Raw genomic sequence first — 21,805 nt, 5'->3', positions numbered from 1 at the left:
AGTCAGACACATGCATGCAGTATGGGCAGCACACTAGAGTGACCAACCGTCCCGGTTTGGCCGGGACTGTCCTGATTTAGACCTCCTAAATCCCGCGTCCCGGCCAAACCCATCCCGGGAGGCAGAAAGTCCCGTTTTAACTAAATTGTTGGTGTTGCCTGGTGACGTGCCGGACAGCTCACTGCTCTATCCGGCCGCACAGCATTAGACTTGGAGTGTGGGAGGGGAAGCTGTTACGCGGTGTGCGTCACCGCCTCCCCATCATTGGTTAGTTCAGCCGCTGCGTGACCGCGTCCCCTCCCACTCTCCCAGTAATGCTGTGCAGCCAGCTAGGGGCGGTTGCGGTCAGGCAGCACTACTGTGAGCGCGGCGCCGGTGCTGCGTTAATGACCTGCTGCTGCCTGTGCTGGTGAGCCCCTGGCTTGACTAAAGGAGAAAGGTGAAGGCGGTGACCCGACGGCTGCTGGAGGCTGGAACCTGTGAGTCGACTCTGCGACTCTCTGAGACGGTCGTCAGTCTGCTCTGCGTCTGCGAGGGTGTGCTGCTGAGTGTGATATGCGGCCGGGTGAGTCACTCTGTGAGGGGGAGGGGGGGGGAGGGAGGGGGGGGGTGTCGAGCCCGCGACCCCCTGTCCCGGGTTGGCCCTATGGAAAGTTGGTCACCCTACAGCACACACAAACACACACATGCAGTGTGGGCATCACAGGACAGTCACACACATGCAGTGTGGGCAGAACAGGACAGTCACACAAATGCAGACAGAGCCGGCCCTAGCCAATATGGTGCCCTATGCAAGAGTTTGACTGGTGCCCCCTAGCACTGCCACTAGTTCCGCCTCTGACCCTGCACCCCTTTCCCAGCACCATCATCACTCACCACAGCAGTCAACATTTTGGTGTATTTTAAATAGAAAAAGTGCGCACATTTGGTGTGTATCCGAAAAAGGGGCGTGTTCTCGCTGGGAAGGGGCATGGCCACACAATAGTACCCCCAATTCAAATTATGCCACACATTAGTGCAACTTTATTTACATTATATCATGCGATAGTGTCCCTTATTCACGTTACATCACTTAGTAGTACCACTTAATCTTATATACTTTACGTCTTACAGTAGTGCCCATTATTCACATTACATCACACTGAATTGCTCTTTTTTCACATTAGACCATACAGTAGTGCCCATTCTATATGTTACACCATACAGTATAGCACCTTATACACATAATGCCACACATTAGTAATGCCTTTATGCATATAATACCACACAGTAATGCCCCTTACACATGACATACTGTACATTATTAATGTCCTTATAAACATAATGCGCATTACACATTATGCCAACCTTTACTAATGCCCTAATACACATAATACCCCTTACACATATGCCGTACATTATTAATGCTCTTATAAACATAATGCACCTTACACATTATGCCAACCTTTATTAATGCCCTTATACACATAATGACACACGTAACATTATTAATGCACACATGCAATGTGGGCAGCACAGGACAGTCACACACATGCAGTGTGGGCAGCACAGGACAGTCACACACATGCAGTGTGGGCAGCACAGGCCAGTCACACACATTCAGTGTGGGCAGCACAGGACAGTCACACACATGCAGTATGGGCAGCACAGTACAGTCACACACATACAGCCGGCCAGAGGAAGAGGGAGCGCCGAGCCGGGCGCCAAGGACGCGGCGACACCCGGCCGAAGGAAGGAGAGAGGCTACAGACGAGAGTCGGGACAGGAGGGGCATCAGCCACAGGGCCCTGGCACAGTGGCGTAGCTTTGTTTGGGGTGCCCCCCCCGCCGTTAATGGGGGGGCGCCCCCCCTCCCCGCCTGTCCGGCCGGCCCCCCGTGCCTGCCCCTCGTGTCCCCTGTGCCCCCTCCCCTCATTGCCGCATGCTTACCTGTCCGCGCGTCCCGGCTCCCCTCCTGGCTTCAATAAATTCTATGCAGACGGACCACGATAAAATGGCCGCCCCCATACCGCAGACAGTTTCAGAGAACAGTCTGCTTTATGGGGAGTCCATTTATCGTGGTCCGTCTCCATAGCATTGATTGAAGCCAGGAGGGGAGCCGGGACGCGCGGACAGGTAAGCATGCGGAGGATGGGGGGCAGGGGGATTACTATAGCACCGCAGCCCCCCCGGCGCCCCCATATGCACAGCGCCCACCCCCCCCGCGACCGCGCGGGCTGCGGTGCTTTATTTACACCACTGCCATGGCAGGACACCCAGAGGCCAGTAGGACCCCACCCCACTTACTCTCCCCCGGCCTCACTGACTGACTCTGCCCTCCGCCACAACCCACGCTGGCTCTCCCTACAGGAGATGGCCTGTTGAGCCCTTCAAGATTGCGACACAAATGGCTGCCTAGAAACTGTGCACACAGCCATATGTAACCCTGTGTCTCCTGTGTGATTCTGTACTGTCTCTGCTATAACTGTACTGTCTCTGCTTAAGTGTTACCTACCTGGCTGCTGCAACGACCAGTGGCACCGCTGATGGCTGCCTAGGCCACTGATGGGAGGATGGGATACACTGGTTTGTTTATTCCTGTTTTGACCAATAGTACCTGTCAGGGGAGAAAGTGTTTTCTATTGTATTGAGGGCCAATGTGTATTATATATCATACCGGGAGCCAATGTGTATTATATATCCTATCGGGGGCCAATGTGTATTATTTATCCTATTGAGGACCAATGTGTATTATATATCCTATCGAGGGCCAATGTGTATTATTGCTTCCTGTAATACCCTGTCCACTTCCCACCTACCACCAAAAATGTGGTGGCAGTATCTTGCCTAGGGCCACATGAGGTTCTGCTGGCACCAGGGCCACCTGCTACCTACCATACTGTACCTTCTAACTTTTGGAAGTTTAAAATTGGGACCTGTCGCATCAAAGGCTAGCGCAGGCACGAAGGGGCAGAGCTTCCGGGTGAGTGGACGTGGCCTTGCACCAAGATCCCCCATGTATGTCACTTTTGGGGGCGTTCCCAGTGCTCCCTTAGCAGCTGGACAGCACCCAGCTCCCTCCCTGCAGAGTAGCAGTGATCTCTGACTCCCCCCTATTCCCCCCCCCCCCCCCACACACACACACACACCCGCGGGACGTTTCCATGTGCAGGAGGGTCTAGGTCGACATGAGTCAAGGTCGACAGGACATTAGGATGACACAAGCATTAGGTCGACATGGGAAAGGTCGACAGTCTAAAGGTCGACACAGTCGACATGGACACAATTTAAAGTGCACCGCATCCCCTCGCATCGCTCGCCATGCTTCGGGCACGGTGCCTCGCTATGCTCGGCACACTATTTTATTCTCCCACCACGCCCTAGTGGATGGTATGAAAAACCCCATGTCGACCTTTTGACTGTCAACCTAGCCCATGTCGACCTAATGCTTGTGTCGACCTAAACCCATGTCGACATTGCTGCCTGTCGACCTAGTGGTGTCGACCCAATGCTTGTTGACCTAGTTGGTGTAGAACTAATGACTGTATCCCGTGTGGAGTGTGGCCAGAGGACGGAGAAACTGCTGTGATCATGGACACATACACCCGACCTGTGTGGGAGAGTACGCTTTCTGGCCTGAGGAAGAGGATGAGAGAGCAGCACACATCAGATATTATGACAAGGAGCTCTATATCCCCTCAAATCCTGCGCCTCTCACGGCACATGCCCCCTTCAGTCAAATAACATAGGGTCATTTCCACTTAGTTGGGGTATGGGTAAAAACCGGACCCAGGAATACCGGACCGGACATAAAACTCTGCATTCCGGAGCTTGTAGTGTCCTGTCTAGGGGGTGTCCTGTCCGAGGGGGCTGCCTGTGACATCCCACCAGGGAGAGGAGGAGGGGGGGGGGGGAGAATAAAGCCTCCCTGTATGGTCCGGGCATGTGCCAAAAACTGGGACGGTCCGGACCACACTGGGAGGCTGTAATCTCCCCTTCCCCATATCCCTGGTGAAAGCTATATGAGGTCCTCTGCAACTTTACAGATGAGCAATCATGTCTGAATCAGGCCCATTGTGTTGTGTGTCATTAGCAAACTAGCAAATGAATGCTAAAATAATAAAATACGCTCTTTGGCCTTTCCCACTTATCTGTTAGAGGTTATAAGCAGTGACACATTCCTACACTGTGTGCTTACAGTATGACAAATCAGTTCCTGCATATCACCTTTGGTCAGTACGCCCCCTAGTGACCACATTCAGTAAAGCACTTGCAGGGGCTTCTACCTGACTTACTGGAATAGCTGATGGGAACGCCCAGTGTTTCATACGCATCCCATGGAAACGCTGGGAGTTCCCACGGGGGGGGGGGGCTGCGGTGCTATAGTTACCCGCTGCGCTGCTGCCCGGCTGCATCTGCGGTCACTGTCCCGTCACTCGCTCCCGGCGCCGGCTCCTGCTGATAATGAAAAGTGAAACTTAGAAAATGGCTGCCCCCGTATTGCAGACAGTTTTGGCAGCCATTTTCTAAGAGTCACTTTTCATTATCAGCAGGAGCCGGCGCCGGGAGCGAGTGACGGGACAGTGACCGCAGATGCGGCCGGGCAGCAGCGCAGCGAAGACTGGAGCAGCGCAGCGGTGACTGAGGGAGTCTGGACGGGACAGTGACCGCAGATGCGGCTGTCAGGTATGGGTATGGGGGGGGGGGCGCCGAAAAAGTTTGGCGGGGGGGCGCAAGATATATAGTTACACCACTGTAATGCAGAGAGAGTTACATTTGGGTGACTTATTTCGTTTCTGTGCAGGGTAAATCCTGACTGCTTTATTTTTACACTGCAGTATAGATATCAGTTTGAAGTACAAACACCACCCAAATGTTATTCTCTCTGCAGAGGTTACATCTGCACACATGCAGTGCACATGGTTTTGTCCATTAGAGAGAGAGAGAGAGAGAGAGAGAGAGAATTTGCTTTTGCAAGTGAACCAGAATCAGGCCCGTGGGCAGCACGGGCATTGTAGTGGTTAGCATTACTGTCTCACAACACTGAGGTCACGGGTTTGATTCCTACCATGGCCCTAACTGTGTGGAGTCTGTATATTCTCCCCGTGCTTGCGTGGGTTTCCTCCCACAATCCAAAAATATACTGATTGGCTAATTGGCTCCCCAAAAAATTAACCCTAGAATGTCTGTGTGTGTGTGTGTGAATGTGTACATACTGTATCACTCAGCCAACAGTATTGGCAAATTGCACTTTTTATTATCATATATCATATATACTGTAAAACCCCCGATCACCTGGTATTTGGTTGTGTACATGGACCAGGTCTTCTTGTGTCTATGTTTTGTGATGCCTCCACCAGGAGTAGACCTGGGAGAGGGATGGGCGGGTGCTCCATAATGACCCTGGCATTGTACTACAAGGGGGTGTGGTCACAGCTCTTGGGGGCATGGCTTAGTGGCTTGCCCCAGTTATCTGTATGCTGGGCAGCCAAGCGATGCGTAAAGGCAGTGGGTTGGGCAAGAGAGCATCTGCCTGTGGAGGGCCTTGAGAAGCAAGTAGAGAGTACCGCTCATCGGTACGGATTGTGAATTACATGCAATCAAAGCAGCCAAGCAGCATTCTTTAACTTCAGCTCCTCTGGCTGCGGCAAGACAGTATGTGGCTGTCAGCTTGCCTATTGGTGTATGGCTAGAGCTCTCCATCAATCATAGTGTAGCATACGCTAACCGCTTCCATCCTGCAGCCAGATAGGGAATGGCAGCCAGCTTGCTGATTGGTGGGTGGCTGGAGCTATCCACCAATCAGAGTGCTGACAGGCAGTCACTGTATGGAAGTATGCGGAGAGATGCTGTAGACTGCAGGAGGGGTTATAACTTGTTTTATTAGGTATTCCCATGAATGAGTGGGTAATGGCCCTAGTGCACTGCTTTGCCCCAGGCCTTCAATGCTGATAAGATGTCCCTGAGTCATAAAGTTAACTGTTGAAGCCCTCTTTAGTGTCAGGGTAAGGTCTCTGCAGCCTCCAATGTCATTCTTTCCCTATTGGCTGAAAGTCTGCATCCCCCGGAGGCTTGATCTCATTCCCGTTTTGGGGGATGCTGCACATTTGCGCAGAGAGAGGCATCCAAGAGAACACCTTCCAATGGGATGCCTTGAGTGACTGGCAGGTTGGACTTCCAATAGGAAGTCACTGCCAGTCACAGTGAAGCCAGCGCAGTCTCACAGACTGCATCTGGCTTCACTTTAGGCAGAGACAGTGGCGGATTTTACCGGGTGTGGTATGGGACTCCGACAGTCGGTATTTCGACAGTCATTATCCCGACTGGCCAGAGTCAGACAGCATGGCGAGTGCAAAAAAGCCCCTTGCGGGCTCGCTGCGCTCGCCACGCTGCGGGCACGGTGGCTCGCTACGCGAGCCACCTATTCTATTTTCCCTCTATGGGGGTCGTGGACCCCCACGAGGGAAAATAGCGGGTGGCCGTCGGGCACCCGGCTGTCAGCGCTTTGACAGTCGGGATCCCGACGTCGGGTAAATGATTGTCGGGATCCTGACTGTCGGGAACCCGTCCGGCACCCATTTTACCTGGGGGGGCTGCAGCCCATAGGTAAAAACCGCCACTGGTCATCGGTTATTTATCTGTATAATGATCCGCGCAGTATACAGTGCTATAGAACATGTTTGTGCTTTGTAAAAATTGAATAATTAATATATAAATAAAATTACAGTTGCAGACTGTAATTACCTAGAGGAGGTTATGAACCTGGAATCTTGGTGCCAAGTCAACAATCTCTACCTGAACGTCAGCAAAACTAAGGAGCTAATAGTGGACTTCAGCACAAAGCAGGAGAGGAACTACCAGTCCCTGACCATCGACGGGACCCCAGTGGAGAGAGTAGACAGTTTCAGGTACCTAGATGTTTGCATCACGCAGGACCTGACATGGTCCTATCATGTTAACTCCCTGGAGAAGAAGGCCCAGCAGCGTCTTTATCATCTTAGACGACTGAAGGACTTTAGACTATCCTCAAGGGTACTAAAAAATTCTATTCCTGACAGGAAATATCACGGCCTGGTTTGGAAACAGCACCAAAAAGGACAGGCAAGTTCTCCAGAGGGTTGTGAGATCGGAAGAGCGTACCATCCGTATCGAGCTTCCAGACCTGGACACTATATACAGCAAGCGATGCTGGACAAAAGCCAGGAAGATAATGAGGGACCTCAGCCATCCCAACAATGGACTATTCTCTCTGTTGCGGTCAGGAAAACGCTACCGCTCATTGAAGGCAAACACAGAGCGAATGATAAGGAGCTTCTTCCCGCAAGCATTAGAGCCCTCAACCAGACCTCCTAGTACCGGGACTTCGATTTGATTTGAGACATTTGTTGTTGGAATAACCCTTTATTGAACACATAACTAATATTTGACATGAGCAGGTAATAATTTCCAGGCCCCGTTTGGCGGGCAAGATGCGGTGGGATGTGAGATGCTGATTCTTAGTGTATTGAGCAGATGCATACTGAAAGGGTGGAGCTTTACAGAAGAGGGCGTGGCTATAAGAAAACAATGACCTGCTCAGTGAGGTCAGGGTGGAACTTGATCCAGATTTAGCACTTTGGAATGTTTCTAGCCCACACAACTCATGCCTCCACCTGTACCATCACAAAATGATGTATTTCAAAGTCGTCGTCCCTCATATAAGTCCAGCGCAGAGCCACTATGGAGAGAAGAGAGAACGTCTGTTTGGTGGGCGATTACAATACTGCTATAATGAATAACTTAAAAATAAATATATATATATTTTTCAAATTTTTCACCTTGACAAAGGGGCATTTGGGCGCTGAAACGTTGGTGTCATTTTGCATGGCTTTTTAAAACACTTGGTTTAAAAAAAAAAACCTTGGCGAGCCGCCATTTCTTTCCCAGTATATATGAGGTGAAGTACCACCAGTAACCACTAGAGGCCACTTGGACCAAATTACTCTGTTGTGTGCTAAAAGATGTCATAACAGAAAATGAAAGCAAATTTTGCAGGGACACTGATCTGTTTGGAGAGAGGGGGCTGTGAAGACAGAGACTGGAGGTAGGAGCAGATAGGGACTGGGGGTGGGGAGTTTGTGGTCTAAAAACTGTCACCGCTCAAAGTGAAAGTAAAAAGTGTCAGCTCAAATTGAAAGTACATTGCAGAAGCCAATCACCTGATACCTGACCTTTTTCAAACACAGCCTGTAACATGGCAGGTAGAAGCTGATTGGCTTGCAGTTTATCACTCTAAATTTTATCACTTTTGAAGCTGGCATCTGGACTAAAATCGGCTATGGTCAACATATCCCATCTTCAGTAGAACTCCCATCTTGGTAAATTTACCTCGAAATCTGCTGTACAAATGAAAATTTATCCTCCACAATCACAATGTTATCTACAGCCTTGACAGGTCCCTTAGGGTCTTAAGATAGGCACACAGGGCCTGTCCCACTGCTGAGTCTCGGTGGCTTATTGTGTGTCCAATGTGACCACAAACTGCGCAATAACATCGGCCACTGTGACCATCTGGTCGGTTGGTCAGATCACTTTGGTGTTTTGGGGGCCCATATGCATGATCACATGACCATTGCACACGAAGTAACATGGTGGCCATCTGCCACGAACTATGGTTACAAACAGAACTGGCTATTATCCTGCCAGCTTCAGTTTCAGGCCCTGCACAATGTGAGATCAGGTCCATGATATAGTTGTACCAGTGATATTGCCTAAAGACCATGTCCGAAACTAGGGGCGCTCAAGCGTTGGCGTTGCACAGGGCTGCCCTAGAGCCGACAGGTTCGGCTCCCAGTCGTGACATCATGGCAACCCAGATTCAGTGGGTTGGGCCGGCGCAAGTATGACACAAGTAATCCAGTCCTTCCTCCATCCACTGCTTCTGGAGAGTCAGCAAGTATGAGGGCCTCTGCCTACTGGTTTCCATACTGTGTCAGCGGAGAGACACTCACCTCAGAGGTTGAGAGACTGATGCTTCCGCTGTTTTCTGTATCCAGGAGATTAAACATTTCTGAGGAGAATAAAAAGGAGATGATTACGCTGGCAAAGCGTAACCACAGTAATACAATGCAAAGGTCAAAACCTACAGGTGCAAGGGGTGTGTGGCTGAGCCCCACTCTCAGGACCACCGAGTCATTGGGGAGCCCTGGGTACTGCGGTGTATGGCTATAATGCTCTGTCGTCATGTAATTTTCTATGATGCAATGTGGGGCGTGATTATGTCATCACTGGGGTCTGGCTATACCTTCTCTGCACTCCCTTCCCTGCCACAGATTTGATGGCCCTTCTAACCTCCACCTGGCAGGTCAGCAGTAAGGGTCTTTAGGTGACCCCATTATTCTTCTGCCCAATCATATCCATACGTAGATCTGTAATGTCATCACCGGGGGAGGGGCTCACACACTGAGCATTGTATGGAACCTTATGTAGAAATCCCCACCCCCCATGGCATCAGCATCAGACGAGTACTGGGGTGCAGACAATGGGGGACGGCATAAAATAGGGCGGAAAGCAGTGTCGGCACTCACTGAGCAAGGTCTCCAGGCGCATCATACATGCTATGAAATCCTCAAAATGAATGGACAGCTCCTTAGTTGCGTAGCGCCGGGTGATGACGTCCTGTATCCGTGTGCCGAGGGTAAATCCTGGAAATGTAAGATGCCCAATGTTATGTGTGACTGCATATATCAACAGCGAGCAAACAAATGCATAGGAGCATAGACACACCCCTTGGCAGGGTGAGCATGAGGGTCAGCTTAGGGTTAGGATAGGGTTAATCATCAGCCAACCTAGGGGGTCAGTAAGCGACTGATCCTGACAGCCCTGTGCCAGGAGGCATACGTTACCATTGCGCCATTATGATCTGCATTATTCTACCAGCCATGTGATAGATAGATAGATAGATAGATAGATAGTGCAATGTTCTAAAACTTTCACCCCATAAACAAATTAAGCATTGGGTTACTCATCCAATTTTGTTGATTTTTCTTTTAAAAAACATCAGTACAATTATACAGTATAATTAATAGTAATGTAGAAAGGAATATAGGTTAAAAAACCCACATAAAGTAAAAACATCTGTAAGTGTTTCATATCTATTAATAACATTTTGATGCTAGAAATGAGCTACTATATACGAGTCACCTGCTTTCTGCAACGCGTTTCGCATCTCATGGGCATCAATAGTTCCTGTCAGGTTGGTGTCTACTTCCAGGAAGATTTTCTATAGTAAAAATTAAATAGTAAATATATTTATTTGGGTGTAAAATGAATGACGTATTTCCATGCAATAGGTTGTTAGTATTTTGTCATTTTACATATTGGCACAAAATTCAAGAAAAAGAATTGAGGCAATTATATATTATTACTTGTGCAGGATGAGATACTTTGTCCTACCATTTATGCTTTTGTTAAATAACTCAATTTTATTATCATCATGTTGAATTTTGATCAAATCCCAAATATTTCTCTGCCGGACCATGAACTCTAATGTCAGCTAGAAGTCGTGGGAGACTCCTGATTTTTCAGGAAGTCTCCCACACCCCAGTAAGAATGACCAGATCTCCCACATCTCACCGGCTTCACAGTGAAGATCATAAAGTGAGATCATAAAAGGGAATTGCATTGCCATTTGTATTGGGTGGGGTTAAATATTGCACATTTGTATCATTTAGCCCTGCTCACTTCCTCAGAAAAACTAAACATTTTTAAGGCGGGGCCTAGTGATGCACAGCCGGGCCCTGCCTCAGACAGTGACATGCTGCTTCCCCACTTTGGCAAGTACGGTAGAAACCAATCCATAGATTGTATAGTCTACACTACATAGAAAATACTTCCTAATAATAATAAGAATAATTCCAATTCATAATATAGAAATTGCACTATGGATGCACACAAAGAAAGATAATTTTTGTTTTAAAAAGGTTTGATACTTTATTAGACTCATTATTAAAAAATAAGGGGGGGTTTATCCGTGTTCGTTGAATTTATAGGTTCATGGGTATTCCCACCCTATTGGTTGTGAAATAGGTAAGAATTAAAAGGTTTTAGACGCACATAAACAAACAAACATATAATGTGATTGGCCAAATGGCACTTTATAAAGAGTAGAAAGTGTGCATAAAGATTAAAAAATAGGCCTTGAATTCTATGTGGTTGTTTTTAGTTCATACACTGCCAAATAAACTCTGTAATTTCCTACAGTCTCTGGGTGATACAATATTTCAAATAAATGGCAAACTGACTGAAGCTGTGTCTGTTGTATTACTCATATATTGGATACTCTTTCCTTCTAATTTATTGTTGCTATTTATTTTGTAGCAATTTATGTGGAGGAATAGTTGTGCAGTTCTTATGCAGAGTCTTTAATGATGCTCTGCTGACCTCCTGTGGTTGTTCAGCACAATTGCAGTTATATATACTGTTTTTTCATATTTATTTATTTATTTATAGTTTCTTATATAGCGCAGCAGATTCCGTTGCGCTTTACAATAGTAGACAGTGATAAGACATACTGGGTAACAACAGACAGACTTGGAGGTAGGAGGGCCCTGCTGACCATTAATACCTTCAATTAGGGTTTGTGGTCATATGATTTTATTATTTTGTCTGCTATACAGCAGTATCTGGCCAGATGATTTTACTTCATTTATTTTTTACACATTTCGGGGAATTCAGCTATGGATTTCAGTGCTGCTTTTAAATCTTGGCATACACTGGATTGTTTCATGAGTTGCCGTATTTAGATTGTCTAATATCTTACAGAGGACAGCATATTAGTGGGCATGTTCTCTCACAGCATGCCAAACCAAAATGCTGTTATTAGTACATAAATCCTGTGTTTCTTCCAATGTGTATTAATGGTCTGCTGGCCTTGTAACAGTATATTGTCTGCACAGATTTATTATTCTATACAGCCTGCTTATTCACCTTCCAATAGGGGTAATGGCTCTATAGATCCTCTACATTCAGGGTAGGAGACCGCTGTCAAGGGTACCATTACTTAGTGAACAATTTCTTATAACTCCACCTATATTTCCCAATATGTGGTTTGGGTTGTGTTATCAATTATAAACTCTCTTACAGTATATAATTAATACTATCAATTCTTGGCTGTTATCCACCCTTTGGGATTCAGTATTTAATTCTGATCCTGTTTATCTATATATCAAGGTGGAAATATTTCTATCTGACATTAGTGATAGTTTGCTGACCTCTGGTGGTTAGTATGCAATATTGCACCTATAGGTACCAGCAGGGTCGTCTTAACAGCAATGTGGGCCCCTGGGCAAAGCAATGCACTGGGGCCCTTACCCATTCTCTCCACCTAGGGGTGGGGGGTGCTATCAGCAGCAGCTTTGATGTCCCACAGGTGGCAGGGGGTGCTCTACCTTCCATTCAACATGTAGGACCTGGAGCAGTAACTTCTGCTAATTACTCCTTTACTGCACAGGTGGTGGAAGGGTGAACACTAACCTGTGGAAGGGGGCACTGAGCTGAAAAAAGGGTCACTTGTAAATGACTTCCAGGGAGTTAGGGGGTGTTTTATACGCAGGGGAGGGTTGGATAATGGAGTGGGCTTATTATTCATCATTTTCTGGTGGAAGGGCAGCTTGTTTGACTGCAGATATCTGCAGATAGATTTCTTAGCCTTCATTCAATAGTATAAAAACATAGAGTCCCAACTTTCAGGAGGTGCTGGGAACTTGGGGATCAGAGATCAGGAGCCAGAGCAATCCATTGACAAAAATGTAAAACTGTACACCAGATGTTTGGAGCTGGAGCAGGGACCGGCTGCTGGAAGGCTGATATCTCTGGGCCTGGGCATGATAGAGACAAGCCGCTAGTGTCGACAGAAAGGGGAGAGTCCCAGACTTTGGAATATACTCTCAAAAAAACTCTAAGTCAGAGAGAACCTGAGAAATATGACTGGGAATTGCAATTAACAGGTCAGATGTGGACTGCTGCTTTGAAGTTGGATATCTCTTGTTCCCCAGGGCCGATTCTCAAAATTTTGGTATCCATGGAAAAAGGGGATCCTCAGCTATCAAGATTGGGCCCTTATACACCTGGGGCCCCTGGGCAAGTGCCCATTAAGCCCATACGAAAAGACGGCCCTGGGTACCAGCAACTATAGCAGCCTTGATCTTAATTGGTATTGAATTACATAGGTTTTAGGAGTTTTAAATCAGGGGTTACCTCTTCCCTTAGAGGGGAGAGAGGGCAAGCCCTTCACTAAGCAAGATGGTCCTCAGAGTTTGGCGCGTGAACTTTTGTGATTATTCCTATACACTTGATTTATATCACATTTGTTTACAATAACATTATTAACATAGATAGACAATGGCCTATTGTTTTTATGTCGACACGTGTTTCACAAACATGCTTTCTCAAGACACAAGCCGATTGTCTCTGATTGAAAATATTTATTGATTTATCTGTCGGTTACAGAAGGTACATGGCTCGTCACGTGCGACGTAGAGAGCCTATACACAAGTATAAACCATGACAAGGGCATTGCAGCCACCAAATACTTTTTTAGATATGAACCAAAATCAAGAATTTAACACCTTCTTAATAGACTCACTAAGGTTCATTCTAACCAAAAATTTCTTCACGTGCAACGGCTCCCACTACCTCCAGGTTAGAGGCACAGCTATGCGGACTGCGTGTGCCCCCACGTATGCTAACCTCTACCTGGGGTGGTGGGAGAGAGAAATTGTCTTCCAAGACCGGAATGAAAAATACACTGATAATATTCTCATTTTTCTCCGGTACATAGACGACATCCTGATCCTGTGGGAGGGAAGTAAAAAGGAACTGGATGAATTTATGAGGACACCGAACACCAATGATCTTAACCTTAGGCTCACACATGAAGCAAGCCAAAGAAAAATCCAATTCCTGGACCTGACAATTGAAATAGACGGTGAAGGTAACATCCAAACTGATATATATCGGAAAGATACCGCGACGAACAGCATCCTCCATGCGTCCAGCTCCCACCTGCCAAGTACTATCAAGGCCATTCCAAAGGGGGAGCTTATACGCACCAAAAGGAACTGCTCAAATCAAGATACATATCTAACTCGACAGAAAGAACTGACCGAACGCTTCACCGAGAGAGGCTACAGTAAAAGGCTCATTAAAAAATCAATAAAGGAGGTGGAAAAGATCCCGAGAGAATCCCTGCTCTCACCAAAAACGAGAGAGACCAAAGAAGAACCGGTGAGATTCATCGGGATATACAACAAAAATTGGCAAGAAATCCGACAAATTCTCCAGAATCATTGGTCAATCTTACAAACGGATAATGACCTAAAAAAAGTCCTCCCAACCCAGGTACAAACAAGCTGGCGGAGATCCAAAAGCATAAAGGACCACCTAGTCCACAGTCACCTTGCTGAACCCGAAATAAAAACTAAAATCAGAGGCTCCACTAAGTGTGAAAAATGCAAGGCATGCAAATATATGGAACCAACCAAAAGCTACCTGAATAAATTTGGAAAAAGATGGGTGATCTCAGAACACATAATGTGCACGAGTATAGGGGTAATCTACCATCTCCAATGCCCTTGCAATAAGTCCTATATAGGAAAAACAAGCAGAACATTCAAAATCCGAATACTTGAACATGTAGGCACAATCAGAAACGCAATAAAAGGCCACAAAAAATTCAAAACTCTCACCCCTGTGGCAAAACACTTTATGAAAGTTCACAACAGTGACCCCAAAGATCTGAAGGTCTTTGTGATGAAACATGTCAAACTAAACATCCGAGGGGGAGACTTAGATCAAGAACTCTTAAAGGTAGAAACAAAAATGATCTACCTAATGGATAGCCTACAACCTAGAGGCTTGAATGAAAATAATAGTTATCTGCCCTTCCTCTGAAAAACTTCTGATTGACCACCAGAGTATCCAAAACAAACTTCAAATATCAAAAACCACAATAAACTCCCAATAAAAGACACTCAAAAATATTTAACAATCCAGAAGTCATAAATTGATTTGACAATTGATGCTATACATATTGACACATGGGCATACACAGGACCCATATGATGTTAATATCCCTCAAAGCACTGTAAAAGAAAACCACATTAACTATTTAGAATAAGAGACTTATCCTCAAATTCAGTAAACTGATCCACCAATTGATGTCATATCATACATAAATATACTGTATGCATAATACACTAAAGTGTGAATACAATAACTTAATTTTATAAGTCCGATTCACATACATTAAAATTGGAGACATAATCTCCATCTTATATCACTATATTTTCTTCTCCCACACTAACTCACTTTTTTATTATAATTCAAATTAATTTTTCCCTTCACCAATCACTTATTTTCCCCATCTTATATTATTAAAAACAAACACAAGCCAAATCAATATCATATTCACTATACACCTAATTCCGCTAGAATTACTATATTCCTATGACATCATGTACCCGGATAATCAGTGTAAAAAACCACCAGGGAACAAGCATAGAATCAATAAGATACCAACTAATATAGATCTGTCAAGCCAATAAAAACAGAAGAACAAAGACAGACAAAGGAATAACCTAGAAATATCATTGTAAAAAACATCAAATGGATCAATAGAAGAAATACCATAAAAAACAGATATACAAAATCAAGCTCTAACTATCCAGATTCCAGGGCTCCGAACGGAACCAGCATATTTTAAAGCAAATTCTTCAAACCACATATTTGCAAATAAAACCTCAGCACCACATTAAAGATTAATAATCTTCTACAGAACGTCACCTTACCTCCTATAAAATGCAGACTCATAAGTAAAATCTGACTTATGAAAAGAATCAATAATAAAACTCAATTATACCCAATACAGAGTCCGGGGTTCTCCAGCAAAGCTGGACACTTTCGGGTACGGCAAAACTGAGCCGCGATTGATCTAAACAGACCATGTGACCTGCGGAATGACGTCAGATGCCGGTCACATGCTCCAGACGCCGGAAAAAAAAGGGCGGAAGGAGCTTCATAGAGCCTGGCATTAAGCGGCTATCATGATAGGAAGAAGCGGACCATGTGATCCCAGGCGGCCAAATGATTGGCTGATGGGAATCAATAAATATTTTCAATCAGAGACAATCGGCTTGTGTCTTGAGAAAGCATGTTTGTGAAACACGTGTCGACATAAAAACAATAGGCCATTGTCTATCTATGTTAATAATGTTATTGTAAACAAATGTGATATAAATCAAGTGTATAGGAATAATCACAAAAGTTCACGCGCCAAACTCTGAGGACCATCTTACTTAGTGAAGGGCTTGCCCTCTCTCCCCTCTAAGGGAAGAGGTAACCAATGATTTAAAACTCCTAAAACCTATGTAATTCAATACCAATTAAGATCAAGGCTGCTATAGTTGCTGGTACCTATAGGTGCAATATTGCATACTAACCACCAGAGGTCAGCAAACTATCACTAATGTCAGATAAAAATATTTCCACCTTGATATATAGATAAACAGGATCAGAATTAAATACTGAATTCCAAAGGGTGGATAACAGCCAAGAATTGATAGTATTAATTATATACTGTGAGAGAGTTTATAATTGATAACACAACCCAAACCACATATTGGGAAATATAGGTGGAGTTATAAGAAATTGTTCACTAAGTAATGGTACCCTTGACAGTGGTCTCCTACCCTGAATGTAGAGGATCTATAGAGCCATTACCCCTATTGGAAGGTGAATAAGCAGGCTGTATAGAATAATAAATCTGTGCAGACAATATACTGTTACAAGGCCAGCAGACCATTAATACACATTGGAAGAAACACAGGATTTATGTACTAATAACAGCATTTTGGTTTGGCATGCTGTGAGAGAACATGCCCACTAATATGCTGTCCTCCGTAAGATATTAGACAAACTAAATACGGCAACTCATGAAACAATCCAGTGTATGCCAAGATTTAAAAGCAGCACTGAAATCCATAGCTGAATTCCCCGAAATGTGTAAAAAATAAATGAAGTAAAATCATCTGGCCAGATACTGCTGTATAGCAGACAAAATAATAAAATCATATGACCACAAACCCTAATTGAAGGTATTAATGGTCATATGAAAAAACAGTATATATAACTGCAATTGTGCTGAACAACCACAAGAGGTCAGCAGAGCATCATTAAAGACTCTGCATAAGAACTGCACAACTATTCCTCCACATAAATTGCTACAAAATAAATAGCAACAATAAATTAGAAGGAAAGAGTATCCAATATATGAGTAATACAACAGACACAACTTCAGTCAGTTTGCCATTTATTTGAAATATTGTATCACCCAGAGACTGTAGGAAATTACAGAGTTTATTTGGCAGTGTATGAACTAAAAACAACCACATAGAATTCAAGGCCTATTTTTTAATCTTTATGCACACTTTCTACTCTTTATAAAGTGCCATTTGGCCAATCACATTATATGTTTGTTTGTTTATGTGCGTCTAAAACCTTTTAATTCTTACCTATTTCACAACCAATAAGGTGGGAATACCCATGAACCTATATATTCAACGAACACGGATAAACTCCCCCTTATTTTTTAATAATGAGTTTAATAAAGTATCAAACCTTTTTAAAACAAAAATTATCTTTCTAGGTGTGCATCCATAGTGCAATTTCTTTTTCTTCTTCTTCAACCGTATCGTATCCAGTTTGCCCGGATAGCACCCCCGCCATAAAAAACTTATGACAAGGCGGCCTCTATAGACCCCAAAAAATCAGAAGGGTTTAAATTACCAGTGTGCGGATTATTACCTCCTCCTCCCCCGAACCCCATTTTTGCAATTCATAATATATAAATATTCTAAGAAAATATATAAGTTTAAGATACAACAGAAACTAAATAATTGAATTCTTCCCTTGGTACATAAAACACTTGAATTCCCCCCCATAGAGGTAAGGAGCAGCGTTTTGCTGGGTACACACTGGGCAATATGTCATCCGATCCGACGTATTGGACCGACATATGGGGCACATCGTCTAGTGTGTACCCGCTATGTCGCTAGTGATGCCCACTCCTATCACTAGCGAGGGTCATGCAGAGGAATGCAGCATGGCCGCTGCCGGTGTTCAGTTGCTGCTGACATTGGGTCCCGTCTGCGGCGATATTGCGCTGGTTACATATCGGCTAATGTATACCCAGCTTTAGCCTTTCGACAAATCCGGTATCTACAGATAAATGCAGATTGACTTTTCAGAAGTATTCATCCATCCATAGTATCCATGCAATGAGTATAACATGCAGCCTTACCATGTAATTCTCTAACTTCTTCCAGAGGGTCCGGAACTCTGCGATACTCAGGGTCCCGGTATTGTCCTCCTGTGCGTGCCGTAGTTAAGGCCGTTACCAGCGATCAGATATCTGACCGGATCATACATAAGTAGAGTATGTTACATGTACTGCATGTTGCAGAGGCTTCCAATGTCACCGTATCACATACCTGCATGATATCAGTATTATGCCTAAGAGACTGATAGGTATTATTACATTAATGATATGAAGTCTGACAGCACTCAACACCGGCCCCTGATTGGCTTTGAGTCATCACATGATATTACCATGTTGTTGTTTCCCCACCATGGACAACAGACTGGAGCCATTTCAAGGATATCAGTACGCTAGGACTGAAGGACTGTTTAATGCATGTGGGAACTACCGGGATGGTGGCTGTGTCTGTGCAATTACTGTACTCTATATGTGCCAAATTCCCTTCTCTTCCAGCCATAGTTGCCTACCCTCCTGCAATCTGCAGGAGACTCCCTGAAATAGTCGAGATCTCCCTCTCTCCCTGCAGAGTCTAGTAATCTCCCTGATTTCACCTTACCCATATTATGCAGCTGTTTTTTGTGGAAAAGAAATCAGTGTTATCAATGATAATCACCAGCGCCATGTCCCTGTACTGATCATAAGGCACAATAGGGCAGATGTATTAAGCCTTAAACAAGAGATAAATTCAAGGGTGGTAAAGAGAGATAAACGTCTAACCAATCACCTCCTAACTGGCTTTTTTGAAACACAGCCTGTAACTTGACAGTTAGGAGCTGATTGGCTGGACGTTTATCTGTATTTATCATCCTTGCATTTATCTCTTGTTAAAGCTTAATACATCTGCCCCAATGATCCTTATGGCTTCATGTACTTCATGGCCACTTATCTAGAACCGCATGTAAGACACAATACATGAACAAGCTCTGACACGTATCATTGTCTTTTCTGCAACAAGTAAAGTAGATCCTACTGACTGCTTTGGGGCTCATCAACATTTGGATATGTAATTTCACGGCGACACGATCAGATGTAGCAGTACACGCCCACTGCGCTTATAGGTGTATTTCACATCTCCCTGACATGCCTTTTCCAAAGTAGGCAAGTGTACTCTCAGCAGAATCATCATTACTTGTCCTCTTCTCCAGCAAGGAGAAGTCTGCCCTCTATACTGGCACACATCAGTATCACTACAGAAGGATACATCCAGCAGATTAATCATTTCCCTGCATGTTCCCAGATTGAATCCGTCCGTTTTAATATCTGGACCTGCACAAAAAAAATACATTTTGTACGCAGAAACATATGGGGTAATAATGCATTTACTGTATGGGCGGAGTCATGGGGGGCGGGCGGTGGGGCAAGGTATATGCCCTTCTGTCTCACCTACTCCCTCTCCCTGTCACTTACTGCCTCTACCCAACACCTTGTCCCTGTCACCCACTGCCTTTCCGCACCACTCACTTTCTCTCCGACTCCAACCATATATACCGGTCTCTTTGCTGTCACCTGTAGCCTCTCCCCCGTCACCATCTGCCTCCCCATGTATCACTCACTGCCTTCCCATCAGATGTGGTATGACTGTTGATAGTGGAATACTGGCCACCGGTACTCCGGCAGTGGGGGGGGGGGAGGCGCGGCAAACGCAAAAAAAAAGCCCCTTGCAGGCTTGCTGCGCTTGCCACAGGTTCTATTCTCATGGGGGACATGGACTACCACAAGGGAGAATAGCCCCTGCTGGTTGGGATCCCGACTGTTGGACAGTCTGGATTTATACGTCGGCATGCGGACCAATGGGATTCCGACCGTTGGCCAGTCATCCATAACCCATTCCCATCACCCATTCCTTGACATTACACAAATGTTTCTTACGTTCACCCTCTACTGTCACCTTCTGCCTCTCCCTGTCCCCCTCTGCCTCTTCATCTCCCATTATCTCTTCCTGTCACCCGCTGCCTCTCCCTGTCCCCCTCTGCCTCTTCATCTCCCATTATCTCTTCCTGTCACCCGCTGCCTCTCCCTGTCCCCCTCTGCCTCTTCATCTCCCACTATCTCTTCCTGTCACCCGCTGCCTCTCCCTGTCCCCCTCTGCCTCTTCATCTCCCATTATCTCTTCCTGTCACCCTCTGCATCTTCATCTCCCGCTATCTCTTCCTGTCACCCGCTGCCTCTTCATCTCCCACTATCTCTCCCTGTCACCCGCTGCCTTTCCCCTGCATCACTATCTCCCCATCATCCTCTTTCTCTCCTGTCACACTCTCCCCATCATACATATATGGAATTTCATTGGAGGACATGACACTTGTTGCATGGTCACGCACAATTTTCCAGTAGCATGCGCATCTTTAGTGCATGCATATAGCCCTCCTTCACCCTCTTCGCCAGTCATGGTGGCCCCCGGTCATTTTGTTCTGTATCCACCCCTGACTTACGCTCCAGTAACCTCTGGTTCAGGACATTCCTCAGTTCCTCCAAATTGTATTCACCTTCCTGATAGAGAAACGTGCAGTAAAGATGCTATAAGTAGCAGATCCTCCACATCATGTAATATGGAAATAATACAGCCATAATCGCATTACTGCACCTGGTTTTGCACCCAGTCCTTACTGAATACGGGCTAATCGCATTACTGCACCTGGTTCTGCACCCAGTCCTTGCTGAAAGCAGATTCATCGCATTACTGCACCTGGTTCTGCACCCAGTCCTTGCTGAAAGCAGATTCATCGCATTACTGCGCCTGGTTCTGCACCCAGTCCTTACTGAATACGGGCTAATCGCATTACTGCACATGGTTCTACACTACCCCATCACATCATACAATTACAGACACACCACACTACCCCTGTAACATTACACTACTTCAGTAACATTACACTGCCCCAGTCACACCACACTACTCCGGTAACATTATCCTGCCCCAGTCACTCCACACTGCCCCAGTCACTCCACACTGCCCCAGTCACACCACACTGCCCAGGTAACATTACACTACTCTGGTAACATTACACTGCCCCAGTCACTCCACACTGCCCCCGTAACACCACACTGCCCCAGTCACACCACACTGCCCAGGTAACATTACACTACTCTGGTAACATTACACTGCCCCAGTCACACCACACTACCTCGGTAACATTACACTGTCTCAATCACACCACGCTGCCCCAGTCACACTACACAGTACCGCAGTCACACCATAATGCCCCAGTCACACCTCACTGCCCCAGTCACTCCACACTGCCCTGGTAACATATCACTGCCCCAGTCACTCCACACTGCCCCCGTAACACCACACTGCCCCAGTCACACCACACTGCCCAGGTAACATTACACTACTCTGGTAACATTACACTGCCCCAGTCACACCACACTACCTCGGTAACATTACACTGTCTCAATCACACCACGCTGCCCCAGTCACACTACAGTACCGCAGTCACACCATAATGCCCCAGTCACACCTCACTGCCCCAG

General features: G+C 45.7%; 1 protein-coding gene across 1 annotated transcript in view; it reads right to left on the bottom strand.

Moving 5' to 3' along the window:
- Nucleotides 1-7,391: 7,391 nt before the first annotated feature.
- Nucleotides 7,392-21,805, bottom strand: part of LOC146062856 (calpain-8-like) — a 57,510-nt gene continuing 43,096 nt past the window's right edge. Inside the window, 7 exon segments of the mRNA XM_083174862.1 lie at nucleotides 7,392-7,696; nucleotides 8,970-9,028; nucleotides 9,546-9,662; nucleotides 10,162-10,240; nucleotides 18,317-18,385; nucleotides 19,536-19,600; nucleotides 20,764-20,821. Coding sequence (XP_083030988.1) covers nucleotides 7,673-7,696; nucleotides 8,970-9,028; nucleotides 9,546-9,662; nucleotides 10,162-10,240; nucleotides 18,317-18,385; nucleotides 19,536-19,600; nucleotides 20,764-20,821 — 471 coding nt within the window. The 3' untranslated portion in view covers nucleotides 7,392-7,672.

Source organism: Crinia signifera, chromosome 3 (assembly GCF_055691185.1).
Source record: "Crinia signifera chromosome 3, ASM5569118v1, whole genome shotgun sequence".
Taxonomy (NCBI): domain Eukaryota; kingdom Metazoa; phylum Chordata; class Amphibia; order Anura; family Myobatrachidae; genus Crinia; species Crinia signifera.
Note: the sequence above shows the minus strand (reverse complement) of the source record. Positions and strands in the feature narration are given on the sequence as shown.